The sequence below is a fragment of the Xiphophorus couchianus genome, chromosome 19, assembly GCF_001444195.1.
Source record: "Xiphophorus couchianus chromosome 19, X_couchianus-1.0, whole genome shotgun sequence".
In the NCBI taxonomy this organism is placed as follows: domain Eukaryota; kingdom Metazoa; phylum Chordata; class Actinopteri; order Cyprinodontiformes; family Poeciliidae; genus Xiphophorus; species Xiphophorus couchianus.
This window is the reverse complement of record NC_040246.1, coordinates 2,622,236-2,640,279: the sequence shown is the minus strand read 5'-3', so window position 1 is coordinate 2,640,279 and position 18,044 is coordinate 2,622,236. Positions and strand designations below refer to the sequence as shown.

General features: G+C 39.7%; 1 protein-coding gene, 1 long non-coding RNA gene and 4 gene segments (V, D, J or C); all 6 read left to right on the top strand.

Moving 5' to 3' along the window:
- Nucleotides 1–9: 9 nt before the first annotated feature.
- On the top strand, nucleotides 10–708 carry LOC114134423 (T cell receptor beta variable 13-like). The segment is given in 2 exon segments: nucleotides 10–217; nucleotides 332–708. Coding segments are annotated over 2 exon segments (423 nt in total).
- Nucleotides 709–808: 100 nt separating this feature from the next.
- LOC114134627 (T cell receptor beta variable 6-1-like) lies at nucleotides 809–1,322 on the top strand. The segment is given in 2 exon segments: nucleotides 809–886; nucleotides 967–1,322. Coding segments are annotated over 2 exon segments (381 nt in total).
- Nucleotides 1,323–2,122: 800 nt separating this feature from the next.
- Nucleotides 2,123–2,677, top strand: LOC114134633 (immunoglobulin kappa variable 1D-13-like). The segment is given in 2 exon segments: nucleotides 2,123–2,233; nucleotides 2,316–2,677. Coding segments are annotated over 2 exon segments (357 nt in total).
- A 501-nt stretch (nucleotides 2,678–3,178) lies between these two features.
- Nucleotides 3,179–3,825, top strand: LOC114134632 (immunoglobulin kappa variable 1-5-like). The segment is given in 2 exon segments: nucleotides 3,179–3,280; nucleotides 3,376–3,825. Coding segments are annotated over 2 exon segments (357 nt in total).
- Nucleotides 3,826–6,659: 2,834 nt separating this feature from the next.
- Nucleotides 6,660–16,877, top strand: LOC114134416 (uncharacterized). The gene is made up of 8 exons (XM_028001043.1): nucleotides 6,660–6,733; nucleotides 6,839–7,223; nucleotides 8,419–8,702; nucleotides 15,160–15,219; nucleotides 15,334–15,687; nucleotides 15,784–15,813; nucleotides 15,908–16,014; nucleotides 16,608–16,877. Exons 1-8 carry the CDS (start codon nucleotides 6,691–6,693, stop codon nucleotides 16,632–16,634), a joined length of 1,290 nt encoding a protein of 429 aa, XP_027856844.1. The 5' UTR covers nucleotides 6,660–6,690; the 3' UTR covers nucleotides 16,635–16,877.
- On the top strand, nucleotides 7,224–10,140 carry LOC114134643 (uncharacterized). 2 transcript variants are annotated; one of them, XR_003593429.1, is made up of 3 exons: nucleotides 7,224–8,331; nucleotides 8,400–9,530; nucleotides 9,640–10,140. It is a non-coding gene; the product is annotated as an uncharacterized LOC114134643 (long non-coding RNA). The 2 variants fall into 2 exon arrangements; XR_003593428.1 differs by having other exon boundaries at nucleotides 7,224–9,530.
- Nucleotides 16,878–18,044: the final 1,167 nt, after the last annotated feature.

Below are 18,044 nucleotides of genomic sequence, written 5' to 3'. Positions count from 1 at the left end.
TCTCTGTCGTTTCACATCCTACCATTAGGTGGCAGCATACTCTATTTTAAGGCAATACTGCAGTTTCAGTGTTAAGAAGAACAGTAGACGACTTGCCTCCTCTGGGCTTGGATGCTTTTAGATTGACGTTGGAATTATTGATACTGTATCGACTTGACCAATTACAATACAATGATTCTTTTCTTTTATATCGGCTTCGATTTTTTTCTCCTTTCAGGTAGAATAGTTTCTAAATTTTGCTACAGATATTTTAGATACTGTGATATAACATGTAAAGACCTTTCAGCGTAAGGTTTCCGTCTATCTGTCTGGTTTTGTTCTCCTTTCCCAGGTTCATCTCTCAGTGATCAGGTCTTCCAGGTTCCTGATCACATCCTTAGAAAGCCGGGGGAATCCGCCACCATACGATGCTCACACGCTATTCCGAGCTACGACCGGGTCCTCTGGTACAAACAGTCGACCCAGCTCCAGTTCCTGGGGCACATGTACAAAAACATGGATAATCCCGAAGCTGGGCTGGGTGTGAAGCTGGGTGGGAACGCGGAGAAAGACCTGAACTGCACATTAACGCTCGAAGTTCTCAACCCAAACAGCAGCGGGGTTTACTTCTGTGCCGCTCGCTACCACAGTGCTCCAACTTACTGCTCCTCAGTACTAAAACCTCCCCTTTGTTTCTATTATTATTATGGCTCACACAACTCATTCTAATGAAATGTCTCTCTCTCTCTAAAAGGGGAGGATCTTCTTGAAGCAACACAGTATTTAACCTCCCTCAGAAATTCAGTGCAACATTTTTAGACCACATCAATGGAAGCTAACAGATGCAATTCAAAAATGATACCTCAAGTTATTATCATATTTCTACTCTTTTTTTCAAAGAAGCAAGGTATTACTCCGAAGCATCAGATTGGACTTTTACGTTTGTTGATTCAAACAGTTCCTGAATGTCCTTCTGTCTCCTCACAGTTCACTGCCAGGACGTCACCCAGGAACCAACAATCAGCTGGAGTTTTGAGTCCAAGTCCGCAGAAATGAAATGCAGCCACAAAAAAGATATCACTTACAACCAGATGTACTGGTACCGACAGCGACCGGGGGAGACCATGACCCTCGTTGTGTACACGATGTTCGGTGGGAAGACAGACTACGGAGAGAACCCGCAGAGCAAATACTCAGCAGTCAAAGACGCAGCGGAGACCGGAGCTCTGACTGTGAAGGACCTGCAGCCTGATGACAGCGGCGTGTATTTCTGTGCCGTCAGCAAACACAGTGATGTGAGGAAACACAACAGCTGAACAAAAACCGACTGCCAATAAAACAGAGTAAATCAGAAACCCACATCTGCACTGTTGTGACTCTCCAGCAGGTGGCAGTGAGGCTCAATAAATGAGCAGCCTAAACTATACCACAAGAAGCATTGAGGCACTTGCTTTTACAAACATACAAACTCTCAACAGAAAGAGTTTCAGATGGAATTGAACCACCATTTTCAGTTTTAAACAGCCTTAACTATTCAGGAAAGGTTTGGGGAATGTTTATGATCAGTCTCTAATGTTGGAACAGAAAGCCTGCTGCTTCCACTCTGATTTATCCCACAGATGCTCTACCACTGTAAATTTGAGTTCAATTTAATTTCTATTCACTGCTAATTTTTGGAGAAGAAATTTGCAACTCAGAATATTTTTATCCTATTTTTACATGAAGATGATTACCGTTAAAGTTTATCAGAAGGTGAAGAAACGATGGATGTTTTTTTCTGTTCTTAGACTCATGACTTTACATTTTTCCACTGTTAGCATAAATCAACATGGCAACAAACAGCACCTTACTTCTAGGCATTAACCTTGTGTTTCTAGCTGCTTTACAAATATTATCATGTAAACATTTCCAGTTTTATCATTGGAAAAAGTGTCTTACAAAACAAAAATGTTTCCATTTACTTTGTTCAAGAACTATCAGCATTATGCTTTGAATTTATACATTCTCTTCCCAGCTGAACTTTGATCGACTCCTTTGACTTGGTGATGCGGGACTCATCACTTCCGCTTCCTGTTGAGCTGTAGGCTGACTCCCCATCACTATAAGAACGTCATTCATCATCACCTCTGGAACTCCAGAAACCTTCATCAGCTGCACACTCAGCAGATGTTCAGTGTGCTGTAGGAACTATCCAAACAAAGGTTCATTTGAGCAAGAAAAATGAACCAGATCTTTATCTTGTCTTTCCTTGCAGGTAATTTTTTACCCCAGACCAGCAGGGATTAAGGATTTGTTTCCCCAACAAGAATAATCAACATCTTCTCTCCCATTCTCAGGTGTCAGTTTGGGGCTTGAGGTCCATCAGTCCCACTCTGACCTCTTCAAAAGAACTGGTGACAAAGTTCACATTTTCTGCACCCACAAAAAAACCGACTACAGGGTGATGCTCTGGTACCGACGGTCACCTGGAGACACGGCCATGAAGCTCATCGGATATTTGCACTACGACAAGCCATCTATGGAAGACAAAGATGAAAAGGACTTTGGGATCTCTGGAGATCTGGGAGGGGATACGGCGAAGAACGGATCCCTGACGATCCAAACCGTGAAACAGAATCACACCGCCATCTACTACTGCGCTGCAAGAGAAGCACATTGACAGAAATCCTCTCTGCACCTCAACAATAACTGTGCTGTGTTTTATCATCAGTGGTTAATGTAGAAAACTGACACCTGTTTGTGGTTGTAATAACTCATAAAAATGCGTGAAAGCAGAGGATTTAGATTTCCTGTTCAGAGAGAATAAAAACAATAGAATAGTCCCATCATGGCTTTAGAAAAGCCATGATGGGAATAGAGTAAAGATTGATGACTTTTCTAAGCCTCAATCCTGAGGCTTTAGTAAAGCCTCAGGATTGAGGCTTTCCTATATACTATATATAGAGGTGTGTCGATTGGCCACCGATCATAATCGTCCGATTTCTGTCAAAAAGTGTATGATCGGTGATCGCTGATCACTGTCTCTTGAAGCCAATCACCAAAACCGATAACATTGGCATCTGAAATTAGAGTTTAAACAAAAGTCTGCTCACAGGCTGAACTTTTAATCTTTTGACTTTAAGGGGTGGTGTTTCAACATCACTTCCGTTTCCTCTTGAGGATGATTATCTTTGTCGAACCGCAGCAAATCTTTCGGTTGCGCACCCGACAGTCGAAACGTATGCTGTAGGACATTTCTAAGCAGTTCATTTACGCTGAGGAGGAAACATGATCTGCATCTTTGTCTTGTTGTGTCTTGCAGGTAATTTTGCTTCAGAACAGCATCATCTTAAATGATTGTTTCCTTAGGATGTGAAATCAGTTGTTATATCTCTCCAAATCCTCTCTTATACCCAGGTCTCAGTTTGGGGCTTGAGGTCCATCAGTCCCACTCTGATCTCATCAAAACAACTGGTGATAAAGTTCACATTTTCTGCACCCATGAAAGAACCAACTACAGACAGATTCTCTGGTACCAACGGAGACCCGCAGACACAGCCATGAAGCTCATCGGATATTTGTACTTCAAAGATCCGTCTATGGAAGACGGATATAAAGAGGACTTTGGGATCTCTGGAGATCTGGGAGGGGATACGGCGAAGAACGGATCCCTGACGATCCAAACCGTGAAACAGAATCACACCGCCATCTACTACTGCGCTGCGAGAGAAGCACATTGACAGAAATCCTCTCTGCACCTCAACAATAACTGTGCTGTGTTTTATCATCAGTGGTTTTCATAGAAAAGTGATTAAACGTCTTTCAAGCACCTGCTTCTGTGGTTGGACAGATGGAAGATTCAACACAAAGACTGAATATCTGAGTCACTTTGTTGGAATTGAACATTTTTACCACCGACTGAAAACCTACTGTTACCCGCTACACACACAAATACATACAAACACTTATACACAACAACGTCACTGCATTTTGTTTTTTTCAATATTTTTTGCAAATGAGAGGCTTTAAATTTAATAAGAATTTGAAACAAATGTCAAAAGCAGTTTTTAGTGTCAACAAATGCTAATTTTTCTCAAACACGTCTAGAAATAATATAAACTAAATAAGGCCGTTTATTTATACAACATTCAACATTCAAAGCTTATTTATTTATATGCTTCGATTTTGTTTACTTTTATTTTTTTAAGTTTTATTGGCTCTAGTGGCCTTTATTTGATAGTTAATTGACAGGAAAGTGGGTAATGAGAGAGGGGGGGAAGACGTGCAGCAAAGGGTCACTAGGCCGGGAATCGAACCTGTGGTGGCCCTGTCAAGGATCAAGGCCTTTAAAAAAATGGCCTTAGTCATGGTGTGGTTAGCAAATTCATTTTTTCCATTGATTTTAGCATTCAAAAATGTTCCTATAAACAAACTCTTGTTGTGCTTGTGGTTCCCTGATGACCATTCATGCCCCTTTTCCACTTGTACCTGCTCAGCTTGATTCTACTTGGTTACCAGGATTTTATACGAGGTTAGAGTAGGGTTAGGACCAGAGACTGGTACGGTGTACCTACTTTGCTGGAGTTCCGAACACAATGAATGGGGTTGAAAACATGACATCAGAAGACCAGTTTCTGATCGACTAGAAGGAGGAGTCAGTGGTTTTGTCACAAGAGAGACTCCCTCTCAAGAACCAGATCCGACTCAACAACGACAAGAGTTTATTTTGGAGCTCAGTCCACACAACCCCCCCAAAAGCTCATCACTTCCTGTCTCTCCTTCAAGGTAAAGACACAGTTGGTGTCTGGCATTCAACATGAAGCCATCTCTTGTCTTCATCACCATCGCCTTCTGGATTGAAGGTATTGTTTGTTTATTAATCAAAGCAGCAGTGTTTTACAGTTTTAACCCAGTAAGGGAGATATGTAGATTTGCAAGTGCTGTTGATTCAATTTACTCCTAAAAATCTAAACCTTCAATCTTTTCTCAGGAGTCTACCTCAGCAAAGAAAAGCAAGTGTCTCAGTTTCCGCCGGACGTTCTGGTCCGACCGAACAACAAAGTCAACCTGACCTTCACTCATGCAATCCCGAGCTACGACACAATCCTCTGGTATCAGCGCTCACCGGGAGACACCTCCCTGAAGCTGATCGGCTACGTCTATTATAAAACCGTTAATATGGAGTCAGAATTTGAACGGCACTTTCAGGTGGGCGGAGATGGAGAGAAGACGGCTTATCTTCTCTTCCTGAACCCGAGACACCCTGAAGACAGCGGAGAATATTTTGGGGCCACCCGTATGTTCACAGTATTAAAAGAGAGTGACTCTGCCATACAAAAACCTTCAGAGTAATCCAGCTGGCAACCGCAGCCCAGCAGGAAACCAGAGGCATGTGACAGCAAATGAAAGCTGAAGGGAAAAACAACAACAAAAACCTCAGGCCATGAGTACTAATAATGCCCTAAAACCTGTAAACAGAAGGCTTCATTTGTTCGTCGTTATTCACCATGTTCTTCCTACAGGACACTCAGCCTCCCACAACCGGCTTTTGACTTGGTTTGAGCTTAAAACTCTTCCTTAAAGCACATAAAACCAAGAAGATGTCCTCCACCATTCTGCAATATTTCACATTTCAACACAAATACTACGATGACATAATTAATAATTGTACCACATATGCTGCTACTGTTGTATAACGTCCGTCGTCATAAAACCCAGAACTCTCTTGTAAACGGTAAAACTCGGTTTCTTCTACAAACACAATGGTTGAAATGCATTTTATCATTGATGTACGACTGATTTAGCATCTTTGCTCACTAAAACTCTGTAATTTAATGTATGTTTTTCTTCGATTTAAGCTGTGAATAAACTCTTTTAGTAGTTAGTAACTTCCACGATGTAAAACACAGACACACACACAATAATAATAATAATAATAATAATACTTGTTACAGTGACTCAACACTTCAAACTGCAATCAATGAAATTCAAAACAAAAACAAATGAAAATAATTTCTAGGTATCTAGTGGATTAAAGGGATGCAGGCTGAACTACTCCGGTTATATATATATTTATATATATATATATATATATATATATATATATATATATATAAATATAGCTTATTCTTTTAAACTTCAATAACAAGTAAACTGCTGCCAGGTAAAATCTACAAAAGAGATCAGATTGGGATTCTGAGGTATTTTTGAATGAATGTTTTTGTCATTTTTTTTGTATTAAATTTGAAATTATTTGGATCTGGGTAAATAAATTGTCTGGGTTCATAAATCAACAACATCTTTTAGTATCATCTTCATCTTTGTGGACGCACACTTCAAAATGCATCTGTATAAGATTTGTTTGAATTTTAGCTGTTAAATCGGCACATTTCTACTCAGAAAAGTTGATTAAATTGTACCAAAATAAAATTACCAACAATATTACTGGTTAAAATCAAACAGTCGACTTCATCGGTGGCATGCTGCTTACTAAAACTTCATTTTCATTCTGCTTGTACCTTGGAAGATACCAAGTTTGTAGAAGAAAAAAACTTGCATAAATGCAATAAATAAATGTTTCAGCTCATGCTGGTTAAGATAAAGTATTTGTTTAAATTCTGAGCTGGTATTTTGACAGCGGCAGATTTTACTTCCTGTCATGTGGTCATATGACTTCTTGTTCAGTCGATCTCTGCAGCTGTTTCACTCAGATGAGGACCGCTCATCGATAACATGCTTCTCACGGTTATTTTTCTGTCCCTGTTGGTATCATCCGGTGAGTGCAGATTTGGATTTCATTGTAGAATTCATCCCTAAATTGAAATCCATTTATTTATCTGAGCGTGGAGCCCGTTGAAACTCTCCTCTCCGTATGCTGCAGGTTTCTCTGTTACGGTGCTCCAGTCTGCAGATCAGATCGCTTCCTCGGATGCTGATGCGACGTTGGAGTGCAGTGTGGGCGCCGGGTTCTCCATGAGCAGCTACACCATGCTCTGGTACCGACAGAACCGCCAAGGGGCTGAAATCCAGCTTCTTCTCGCAGAATATGAAACAACGGCTGGGCGCTACCGTTCGTCTCTCGAAGCTGAGAAAAACAAGTTTTCTCTCAGTATTCCAGAGCTGAAAGTGAACGACAGCAGCATCTACTACTGCGCTGCCAGGCACAGTGACGCACGCGGACCAAACACTCGTACAAATACGAGGCTGGCTGCGACAGAGGCAGGAAGGAGCTGTGGCTCCACTCGTTTGGTTTCATGTATCAGGACGTGATAAAGGATATCTGTTCCTAACCATGTTGTAAAGTCATGTAAACTAACTTAAAGTTTGTTGTATATTTGCAGCCATTTTTAAGGAGAAGTGTTACATGAGGCAGTATCAGCTAACCTTCACCTGTCATACGGATAACCTTACATTTCACTTTTATCATCTGATTTTAAGTTTTGTCACACTTACATGTTTCAGGTCATCAAAGAACATCAGACAACAATGACCTGACTAAATACACAAAACTGTTCTCAGATTATTGTGTAATTTAAGTAACTAGGTCTGTCCTGACAACTTTTCCACTTCCGATACAATATCAATACTGCAGCTTTGAGTGTCAGCCAATACCGATATTGACCCGATACGATATCAGCATCTGACCATGAGTCAGAGTCATACATACTTTTATCAGTGATTTTGTAGTCAGGAATGCTTTGATCAAGTGAAATTACTCAGAGAACAATAGTTAATAGTAGGTATGAAAACGATGAAGTGCTTCTAACTGAGATTTTAATGCAGCCTGAAATAATTAAATACTCGTTGTTTGGCTGATATCGGACCAATTTCCGATAACGGATCGGGACAGTCATTAGTAAATTCATGTTTTGCATGTCTGTTAATTTTCTAGGATGTCAGTGGTTTCCGATTAAATCCCAGCTCTGAACATTTTGGACTGGGCTGCAAGATCAAGGTATATTCTCAACTTATCTAGTAGCTGCAGAAGGCAGAACATTAATGCAGAACAAACTTCTGTTCTGGAAATGTAACAACTATCTCATGTTGTGAATCCAGATTCTCATGATATTTCTGACAACTTCACACTCCCAATTAATAAAGAAAGCAGGTTGATTTTAGTGTAACGAAAGTCTTCTCTGAACCAATATCCCAGAGGTTGTGGTGAAAAGCTTTAGCTGCAGTTGCAGCTTGTTGGCCACTAGGCGTCTCCAGTTGTGCAAAAGAGATCAATAAAGGCTCTCTGGGAAGGAATGAGAAGAGTCAGAGGACATGTGAGCAGCAGAGGTTATAGCTGAAGCGGTCGGATCTAATTTTGTATCTCTATAATGAATGCACCAAAGAATTTGGTCTTCTTCACAGTAATAATCTGTGCAGGTAAGAATGTGTAACAGCTAAAATAGTCTGTGATTCTTCAAAGTAATCATCTTGTTTTTATTTTGCAGGCGTTTCCATTGGTCTTAGAATTGATCAACCTCCGTCTTTATTGCCTGAAGTTGGGCAACAGGCTGTGAACTTAAAATGTGAACAAGACGACGAACAATACCTGAACATGTACTGGTACAGACAAATAAGCAGCAGCAGCAGCATGGAATTAGTGGCATATTCTCTTGGTAAAGATATTTCAACTATTGAAGCTCCGTTCCAGGACACCAAATACTCCATGTCCCGTCCGTCGACGCTGACCACCACGCTGCAGATCAACAAGGCCGAGCCTGGAGACTCGGCTGTGTATTACTGTGCTTCCAGTAAGGCACAGAGCTTCAAAAAGCATCGAGGGCAATACAAAAACCTCAGCAGAACATTTCTATTAATGTGGATTCAAAATATGAAAGGAAAAGAAAACATGCTCCTTTATCCACACTGTCATGTTTCTGCAGCACCACAAAGCAGATCAGATAAGACAGCAGGCGTCAACGCCAACATTCAGTAATCTCCTTAGACGCCTCACGTCTTTGTTTCATTTTTCATTTGCTTTGATTCTTTCCTCAGTTTGATAGGGGATTAAGATCAACAAATTATGTCACAGTGCCCTCTTCTGGCTTTATGTATAATTACAGTCAAGGCAAGCGACTCGTTTTGGTTCTTCTCCAGACTATAATGACTTATTGAAACAACTTCTCATTCAATTCGATTCAAAAGTACTTTTTGATCCCAAAGAGGAATTAAATGTTGCTGTTACTCATTAATTCAAGGTTCTTCAAAGAGTTATAGTAGATTGTGATGGCAGTCCTGTAGCAGTCTGTGTTACAGGGAATCTGAAGAAGCCTCCAACAGAAGACACAGTTTTTCTACAACAGCGTCATGAAGAGGACGGTCAGGCATCTCCATAATTTTCGTGGTTTTATGAAGACTCTTCCTTTGCATCGTCATCTCCAGAGGTTCCACAGTCGTCCCCAGAACAGAACCAGCCTTCTTCATCGGCCTGTTGAGCCTTTTCAGATTCCCTGGTTCTGATGCTGCTGCCCCAACAGATGATGATGGAAGAGAAGACGCTATCAACAACAGACTTATAGAAGATCTGCAGCTTCACTGTTGCATCTCCAGTAAAGTCTGTTGTCCAGATGAACACTGAGGTATTTATATTAATAAACCAGCTCCACTTCTTCTCCCATGATGGAAATAGATCTAACCCCATTACTCCTGAAATACACAATTATCTCCTTTGCTTTGTTTATATTGAAGATGAGATGATTGTTCCCACAAAGCGATCCACCAGCTCTCTGTACTCAGCCTCTTGTCCATCTCTGATTCACCCGACAGCTGCAGAGTCATATGAGTGTTTCTGTGAATGACAGAAGTTGGATTTGTGCTGGAGGTCAGAAGTGTACAGAGTGAAAAAGAATGGCGAGAGAACGGAGCCCTGTGGTGCTCCTGTGCTGGTGACCACCTGGTTAAACACACAGCCTCTACCCTTACAATGCCTCCAAATGTATTGAAATGGTTTATGGACGAAATACCAGTATGAAGGTTATTCTTATGAAATTATAATTTATCAACGTTGGTTGATAAATTATAATTTCGTCAGCTCCATGACTGACGTCAGTCATGGAGCATGTTTCTGTGAAAAACGACAACTTTCTGTCTGAATGTTTCTTCATTGTTGGACTGCCTCACTCTATCAAGTTATAGAAATGTTATGTATCAATAAAATCAATAAAAATCAGTTGTTGTTTTTTTGTCAAATGTTTTACTTGCTAAATTGGGACCATAAAGTTCCTTCAAAAATATTTTCTTGAAACAGAAACGGGAAAAAAAAAAGAAAGATTTAAAACTGAAACAAAAATTTAAACTGAAAAAAAAAGTTCAAGGCTAATTTTTAGTCTCAAATGTTTTCAAAACAAAATTCTGAGCAAATTTTTATGGCCCCACTTTCGCTCCATACTCAGGTACCTACTTCAACCTCCCAACTCTTCAGTCCCTCATTTCTTTAAGGAAAAGAGGTTTTATATATACCATATTTTCCGGACTATAGAGCGCACCTCACTATAAGCCACACCCACAGAATTGTTTTAGAAAAAACTGGAAACATACATATATAAGACGCTGGTATGAAAACATTTCTCCGTCGTGCCTGCTGCTAGCATTTGCTTGTTCTAAATGAAAATCAGCGTTTCTTCTTTGATTTCCAATTTTGACTTCCAATGATTCACTTCACTTATTGCAACAGCGTCTTCACAGGTCTGTCCAACAAATCAATCAAACAGCTGCAGCTGATCCAGAATGCTGCTGCTCGCGTTCTCACTAAAACCAGGAAGATAGAGCACATAACACCAGTTTTAAAGTCCCTCCACTGGCTCCCTGTAGCTCAAAGAATAGACTTTAAAATACTGTTAGTTTATAAATCACTGAACGGCTTAGCACCACAATACATTAAAGATCTGCTGTTGTTGTATCAACCTTCCAGAACTCTCAGGTCTTCTGGTTCTGGTTCTGGTCTGCTCTGCATCCCCAGAACCAGAACCAAACGAGGAGAAGCAGCTTTCAGCATCTATGCACCACAAATTTGGAACAAACTTCCAGAAAACTGTAAAACAGCTGAAACACTGACTTCTTTTAAATCTCAACTGAAAACCCACCTGTTTAGGATTGTACTTGAAATGTAATCAATTACAAATTTATGGATGTAACTTGACTTAATGATTGATTCTATATTGCATTGTGATTCTGTGTTTGTAATGATATAAAGCACTTTGAAATGCCTTGCTGCTGAAATGTGCTATACAAATAAAATTTGATTGATTGATTGATTGACTTCCTGCTAAAAAGAAAAATCCACAGAAAAGCTGCACCGGGCATAGGAAAAAAGTAGCAGCTTATAGTCCAAAAAATACGGTATATATATATATATATATATATATATATATATATATATATATATATATATATATATATATATATATATATAAAAATGTAGGTGAACCTGTTATCTCTCTGCTGACTGATTGGCTGCAGAGTCGTGACCAGCTGACGTGTCACTTCCTGTTTATACCTCCAAATAAACAAAAGCAGCCAGCAGCTTCCTGTCCTCTGCTCTGTCTTCTTTTCTTAGCCGCCCCAGAAATAGCAGCAGGCAGCCTGGAGCTGCTCCAGCGTCAAGTCGGCCCGACCTCCACAGCTGCTCCCAGAGACTCACAGATGGAGGCTGAGATACGGAGAGGCTGGCTGGGGGGAGGCGGGGAGAGACGGAGGCAGCAGGTTTTTGTGTGATGCTTTTCCACCGTGGGGACAGGGGGCCACGGTGATACAATCCTATAGAGCCGCCGTACAAAAACCTCCTCCCATTGACATCCATCATGTGGACGGCTGAGCGGAGCTCAGAGAGCAGCAGCAGGAAGCAGGTGGAGGTGGGCCGGGTGGAGGCTCAGCCAGGCTTTAAAAAACACTTTAATATGTAGAAAATCAACCAGAAACAGCTTTAATTAACAGATGTTTGAGTTTAAACATGGAGACATTGGATCATTTGTTCCTCAGGGTCAGAATCACAACTTCTTTAAACGTTGTGAAGCTCATCCTGCAGGTTTTACCTTCCTGATGATCTGGGTTATTACAGCCAGGCTGAAGGAGAAGATTCTGGAAAGTTTGGAGACTTTTTGGTCCAGGAGAGATTCAGTGTGACACTGGAAACGAAGCTTACTTTGGAAAAGGAACCAAACTCACAGTTTTAGGTAAGTTAGATTCTCACATGTTCAGTTCACTGAATCAGGTTAAACTAAATTCAAAGCTCTTGGAGGAAAATAAAGAAAACGTCTTTAGAGTTTAAAAGTTCAGACGTATTAACCTGAAGTTGAAGCACTGTGACCTACACTGAACCTGCTTACTTTGGCCAAGGAACCAAACTCACAGTTTTAGGTAAATATTTCACTTTATTACAGAGTTTTAATGAGTAATACTTTGATTAGGACCTCTGTACAGACAGACGTGTCTTTGCAAAGTTAATTCTGGGAGAAAAACAGGTTGGTGTTCAGTATCACTGCACTGTGACAATGCTGAAGCTTACTTTGGCCAAGGAACCAAACTCACAGTTTTAGGTAAGTTTAACTTCTCACATGTTCAGTTCTCTTCGTTATGATGAAACTGAACAGTTCAGTAAAAAATGAAGGTCAAATCAGTCCAGTTTAAAGTTCTGACATATTGAGCTGAACTCAGAGCACTGTGACCAACAGAGAACCTGCTTACTTTGGCCAAGGAACCAAACTGACAGTTTTAGGTAATTATTTCACTTCATTACAGAGTTTTAATGAGTAATACTTTGACTAGAGCCTCTGTAGGCTTTATGAAGATAAATCTGAGAGGCAAACAGGTTCATGTTCAGTATGGCTGCACTGTGACAACGCCAACGAAGCTTACTTTGGAAAAGGGACAAAACTAACAGTTTTAGGTGAGTAAGAGACGCATTAAAAGTAGCTGAAATCTTTCTACAACGTTAGCATAGAGAGACAGTGTTGTTGGTTATAGTTCAAGTGCAGTTCGGCACTTCTTGACATTAAGCCGAAGCTCTGTGTCAACAACGAAGCTTATTTCGGACAGGGAACAAAACTGACTGTTCTGGGTGAGTAAAACTTTACTTTTAAGACAATTTTTCAAATCAAATAAAGATCAGGAAGTAGTAATACAACAAATATATGTCTCAGACTGAAGGGAGGTTTAAATATTAGTCGGTGAGATGAACAGTTGAATCCATTTCTAAAGTAACATCCTGCACTGATCTGCTTCACTGTGATTCTGGTTACAATGAAGCTTACTTCGGAGCAGGAACTAAGTTAACCGTTCTAGGTAAGGAACCTCAAATAATTTTAGGTCTTCATAATAAAATATGCCTTCAAACTTGATGTTTTTGTTGTTCAAATTATGTTATTTGACAAAACAAAGTTAAGAGAGATGGAATAAAGAGAAACATGCTGCTTACTGGGTGGTTTGTAGCAATTTGGCAAAAATGAGGTCGCTGTAGCTTTAAATAAAAGCTCGAGGTTAAGAAAACTGCAGAAGGAGCCGATGTCGAAGCAGAAACCTGAGCGGCTTTGGGTACCGACAGTCCGCACTGTGACTCTGGTTACGAAGCTTTCTTCGGCGCAGGAACAAAGTTAACCGTTTTAGGTAAGAAACATCCTGAGCAAGGTCAATTAAAAGTTAAAAACTTAAGAATCAAAGTGAATATAGAAATCTGTTTGGATGGCAATAATATGAATAAAGAGAATCTGCTGACCCGGCGCTGTGGAAAGTTTCAGCTCTGTGCTTTTTGCCGTGGAGCGTAAACACTGTGTCAGTACGAAGCTTACTTTGGTCAGGGAACCAGACTGACTGTTCTGGGTGAGTGAAACTCCTCAAATCCTAAAAACATGTTAACATTTCTCTCATACCGCGAGACGCCTGCTGAAAACCAACATTATTCAGACCAGATGTTTAATGCAAGGGAAAAAGCTACATTTGTTCCATAAAGGAGAGTAAAAAGCTATAAATTCTCACAGCTGATGAGTTTTTAGCACAGAGGAACAAAATGAACTGTTTTAGGTAAGAAAACGTTAAAGTTCATTCAGAGATGCTTAGAAATGAAATTGTTGCTCCAAAATGCAACTTATATTAAATCAGTCGTCAGATGACAAAAATATATGTTTTGGAGGAATTTATAAAGGCAGGTTATGATAGCCTAGCTACACTTGCTGGATCTAAACTCACTGTTTTAAGGAAGAAATTCAAATATTTTGATTTTAAAAAAAACAACAAAAAAAACTTAATTTGGTGGCAAATAGTTCTAATGGCACTTAGAAAATACTCTGATCTGGCAGGAAAAATACATTTTGGTTATAAAGAGTTTGTTTTGGGTCTAAAATTATGTTTGAGTGTAAAAGAGGTTAAAGACAGAGGAAGCTTTTCCTGCAGCCGTTTAACAGTGTGAACAACTATGATCCTGCTTACTTTGGAGCTGGAACTAAACTCACTGTTTTAGGTAAGAAAAATGACCAAAAGACGTATATACTGTATATATATATGTAGGTGTGCAAATGATATCAAATTGTAATTCTTCCTTTTGGTATTTCTGCATGGGTAGAAAATAATTCACTTCAGTACAAAAAGACGGAAAGAGAGAAGGGTTTTCTCATTTAATGAAACAGTATCCATTTCATTTTTGATTTATTTAAAGTTCCAAAGATGTGAAGGGATGCGTCGAAACAAATTTTGAAAATAAAACATCGAAGGGAAACAGATTTTGCTTCCATCAGCGTTCTGGTTCATGTAGAAAACATAAACTAGAGAGTGTTGGGTTTTCTACCTGTGACTGAGTTCCGTGCTCCGGCTCTTATCCTGCTTATTTCGGAGAGGGAACCAAACTCACAGTTCTAGGTAAGAAAAATCACCAAAAAGCATGTTTAAGTTTGGACAAAAATTGATATTAGTCAAATATTACGTTTTAAAATTTGCTTAGAACGGTAGAAACTAGTAGATTTCAGTGAAAAAATAGCAGCATTTTCATCTGTACTAACAGCTGTTAATCTTGTTACTCTATGAAATCCTAAGATTTTTGCCTGTTTAAAAAACAACATGTATTATTTTTGTTCCTCTTACTTAAAGTCCCAAACGTGTGAGGGAATATGCTGAAAGAAAATCTGAAAACGTCAGAGAGCGATAAATTTTGCGTTTGTCAGCGTTCTGGCTGATGTAGAAAACATAAACTAGAGAGTGTTGGGTTTTCTACCTGTGACTGAGTTCTGTGCTCCGACTCTTATCCTGCTTATTTTGGAGAGGGAACCAAACTCACAGTTCTAGGTAAGAAGAAAATACTAATAAAAGAGAAAATCAGTAATAATTTCTGATAGTGTTTCAGATTTTGACCATGCAGATCTGAGTAACTCTTTTTATGTCGTCTTTTTCAATAAACAGAAGATGGAGCAAAGGTCACTGAACCAAAAACAGTGAAAATCCTTCCACCTTCACCCCGCGAGTGCAGAGACCAGAAGAAGGAGAAAGGGGAGAGGAGGAAGACCCTGGTGTGCCTGGCGTCTGGTTTCTACCCGGATCATGTCAGCGTGTTCTGGCAGCTCAACGGTCAGAACGTCACTGATGGTGTGGCGACTGACGCCGCCGCCAAGAAGGATAAAACCACAAAAACGTACTCCATCACCAGCAGGCTGAGGCTGCAGGCCAAGACCTGGTTCAACCCTGGCAATGAATTCAGTTGTCACGTCACATTCTTTAATGGAACTAACTACAAAATCTACACAGCACCCATTTACAGTACGTTACTTTCAGAAAACAAACCTCCTTTAGTGACTTTTTATGCTCTAGGTTTAGCAGCGGTGTCGTCATTTTCTTTCTTTTTTTGTCTTTCAGCCAATGAAACGGACACAGGGCTGACACGAGGTAAAATATATCAATCACTTTAAGTATGTTTTCGCTTGCTACCAGGTCGGCCATCAGCCTCCACAGCTCTAACGTTTCCTGATCTCCCCGACAGAGAAATATTTAAGGATCACCCAGAACGCCAAACTCTCCTACAGCGCCCTGATCGTGAAGAGCTGCCTCTACGCCGCCTTGGTCTGCTTTCTGGTCTGGAGGCTTCAGGTCGGTCCTGCAGAGTCTGCAGCTTTATCTAAACTTCCCGGCTGTTACCTGAAATTAGCTGTTCCTGGCGTTAGCTTGAAACTGGTGCGACCAGGTTAGATTAGCAGCAGGACAGACGTGGAAGCAGCTATGGGAAACAGAAACAGCACAACAGGTTGTTATCACCAATATAACTGGCTGCAGATGAGAGGATTGATCCGATGAGTAAAATAAACACTGCTTTGGTGTGTTGACATAAAGCCGTTGTATGATTTGATTCATATAAAAGGTCAAAAATAAATAAATGATGTAAAGACAACAGTGGAACCACCTGGTTGGTGGTATGAGTATAGTTTAACAAAGGTATATATAGGTGAAAAATTGGATCTTCAAAGATATTTTATGATATCTCAAATCAGGTGATTTTTTTTTTTACTTTTAAAAGAAATTCTGAAGAAGATCAAGACTTTTATGTCCAAGTCGACGGCCATTTTGTCCCTCGCTGTAGGAACTCATCTTGTGATGCAGCTTCTGAAATTCTGATCTGACTCTTTGTTTTTGGTGTGATAATGTGATAATGAGTGGGGGGGGGGGTTTCCTGTTTTGTTTTGCAGAGTTCACCAAAAAAACGGAAGCAGTGAGAGCCGACAGCCGAATCTTCAGGAGAAACTTTTTAAAAAAATTTTTAGTTATTTTTAGCTTCTGTAAATAAAATGTGTGAAAATGGCAGGTGGAGCCGTTTGTTTCTGACCTGATCCAAACATCCTGAATATTAAAAACATGCAGGTTTTCTCGTTGAAAGGTAAAAGCTCTCTCTGTTTTTGTTCAGATCTTTCCATGTAATCTTTTCATGTGTTTTCTTAATAAAGACACGCAAGCAAATCTTTTTGTTATTGCGATGATTTTTATTCTCTCGCTTCTCATCACTTGTTCCAAAGATGGCGTCAGATATTTTGTGGGTTTTCAGAGAAATCTTTTTTTTTTCTTAGCATGAAGTTGAAACATCTCACGGAAATTTTATGTTTTTTTAACAGAGTCATAATGAGATTCTTTGTTTAAAAAAAAAAACATTTTTTCAGCTTTTTGACTACTTAAATATCTTAAATTATCTTCATGCTACATATAAATATTCTAGTTTTCTTTGCATGTAGTGAGATGGTTGCTATGGTTTCCTTTGGAGCTTTGTCAGAGAGAGCGTTCTGCATGTGAGAACAGGAAGTCAGGGTTCTGATGCGAGCTGCTGCAGAGCGACAGGATGCGGTCGCAGAGCAGCCTGCTGAGAAACGAGCCTCGCAACCTTCGACCTTTACCGCAACCTCCGGCTCTATGACTGCACCTGCACCACCTACACACACACACACACACACACGCTGTGTGTGTTGGAGCAAACAGCTGGCGCAGGCTCCATTTCTGTCTCAACTGAAGCTCAAAACCGAGCATGTCTCTATATGTGTCACAGCAGCTGCAGTTTAAGGTGATCTGGGGTGAAACCTTGAAATGAGTTCATTTATTTTAAATGTAATTTATATATATATATTATCCACTGTTTATGTGTTCAGAGTACGTGCTAGAGATATATCTGTAAGTTTAACAGTGATAAACAGTAAAATTGTGACGGGAAAAATCCGTAAACTATGAAACAACTTCAAGCTATTTGATGCAAAGTTGCCGTAAATGAATTAATCTTTAAACTGTAATTTGTGCGTTTTACATTTGTATATCCATTTTATCCTTTTTTTTTTCCCCAGTAAGTTAAAACGTTTTCTTTTACAGTAAGACACTCATTTTTAACCGTAAAAATCAATGACGATAATGTCGTGAAAGAAAAAAATTACCAGTAATTTTAGTTTTGGTGTCTTGCCGTATAATTTAGTTTTTTTTTTTTTTTTTTTTTTTACAGTGTAGCCGTAAAACAACAGCAGCCTGCTGCAGCACATTTATATTCTTTTGAATCATCCTCAGACATTTTACTTAAATTATTCTCGCTCTGAGTCAAACCGAGAAGGAAATATCTGTTACTTTAACAAAAACACGTTTGTTCTGAGCAAACA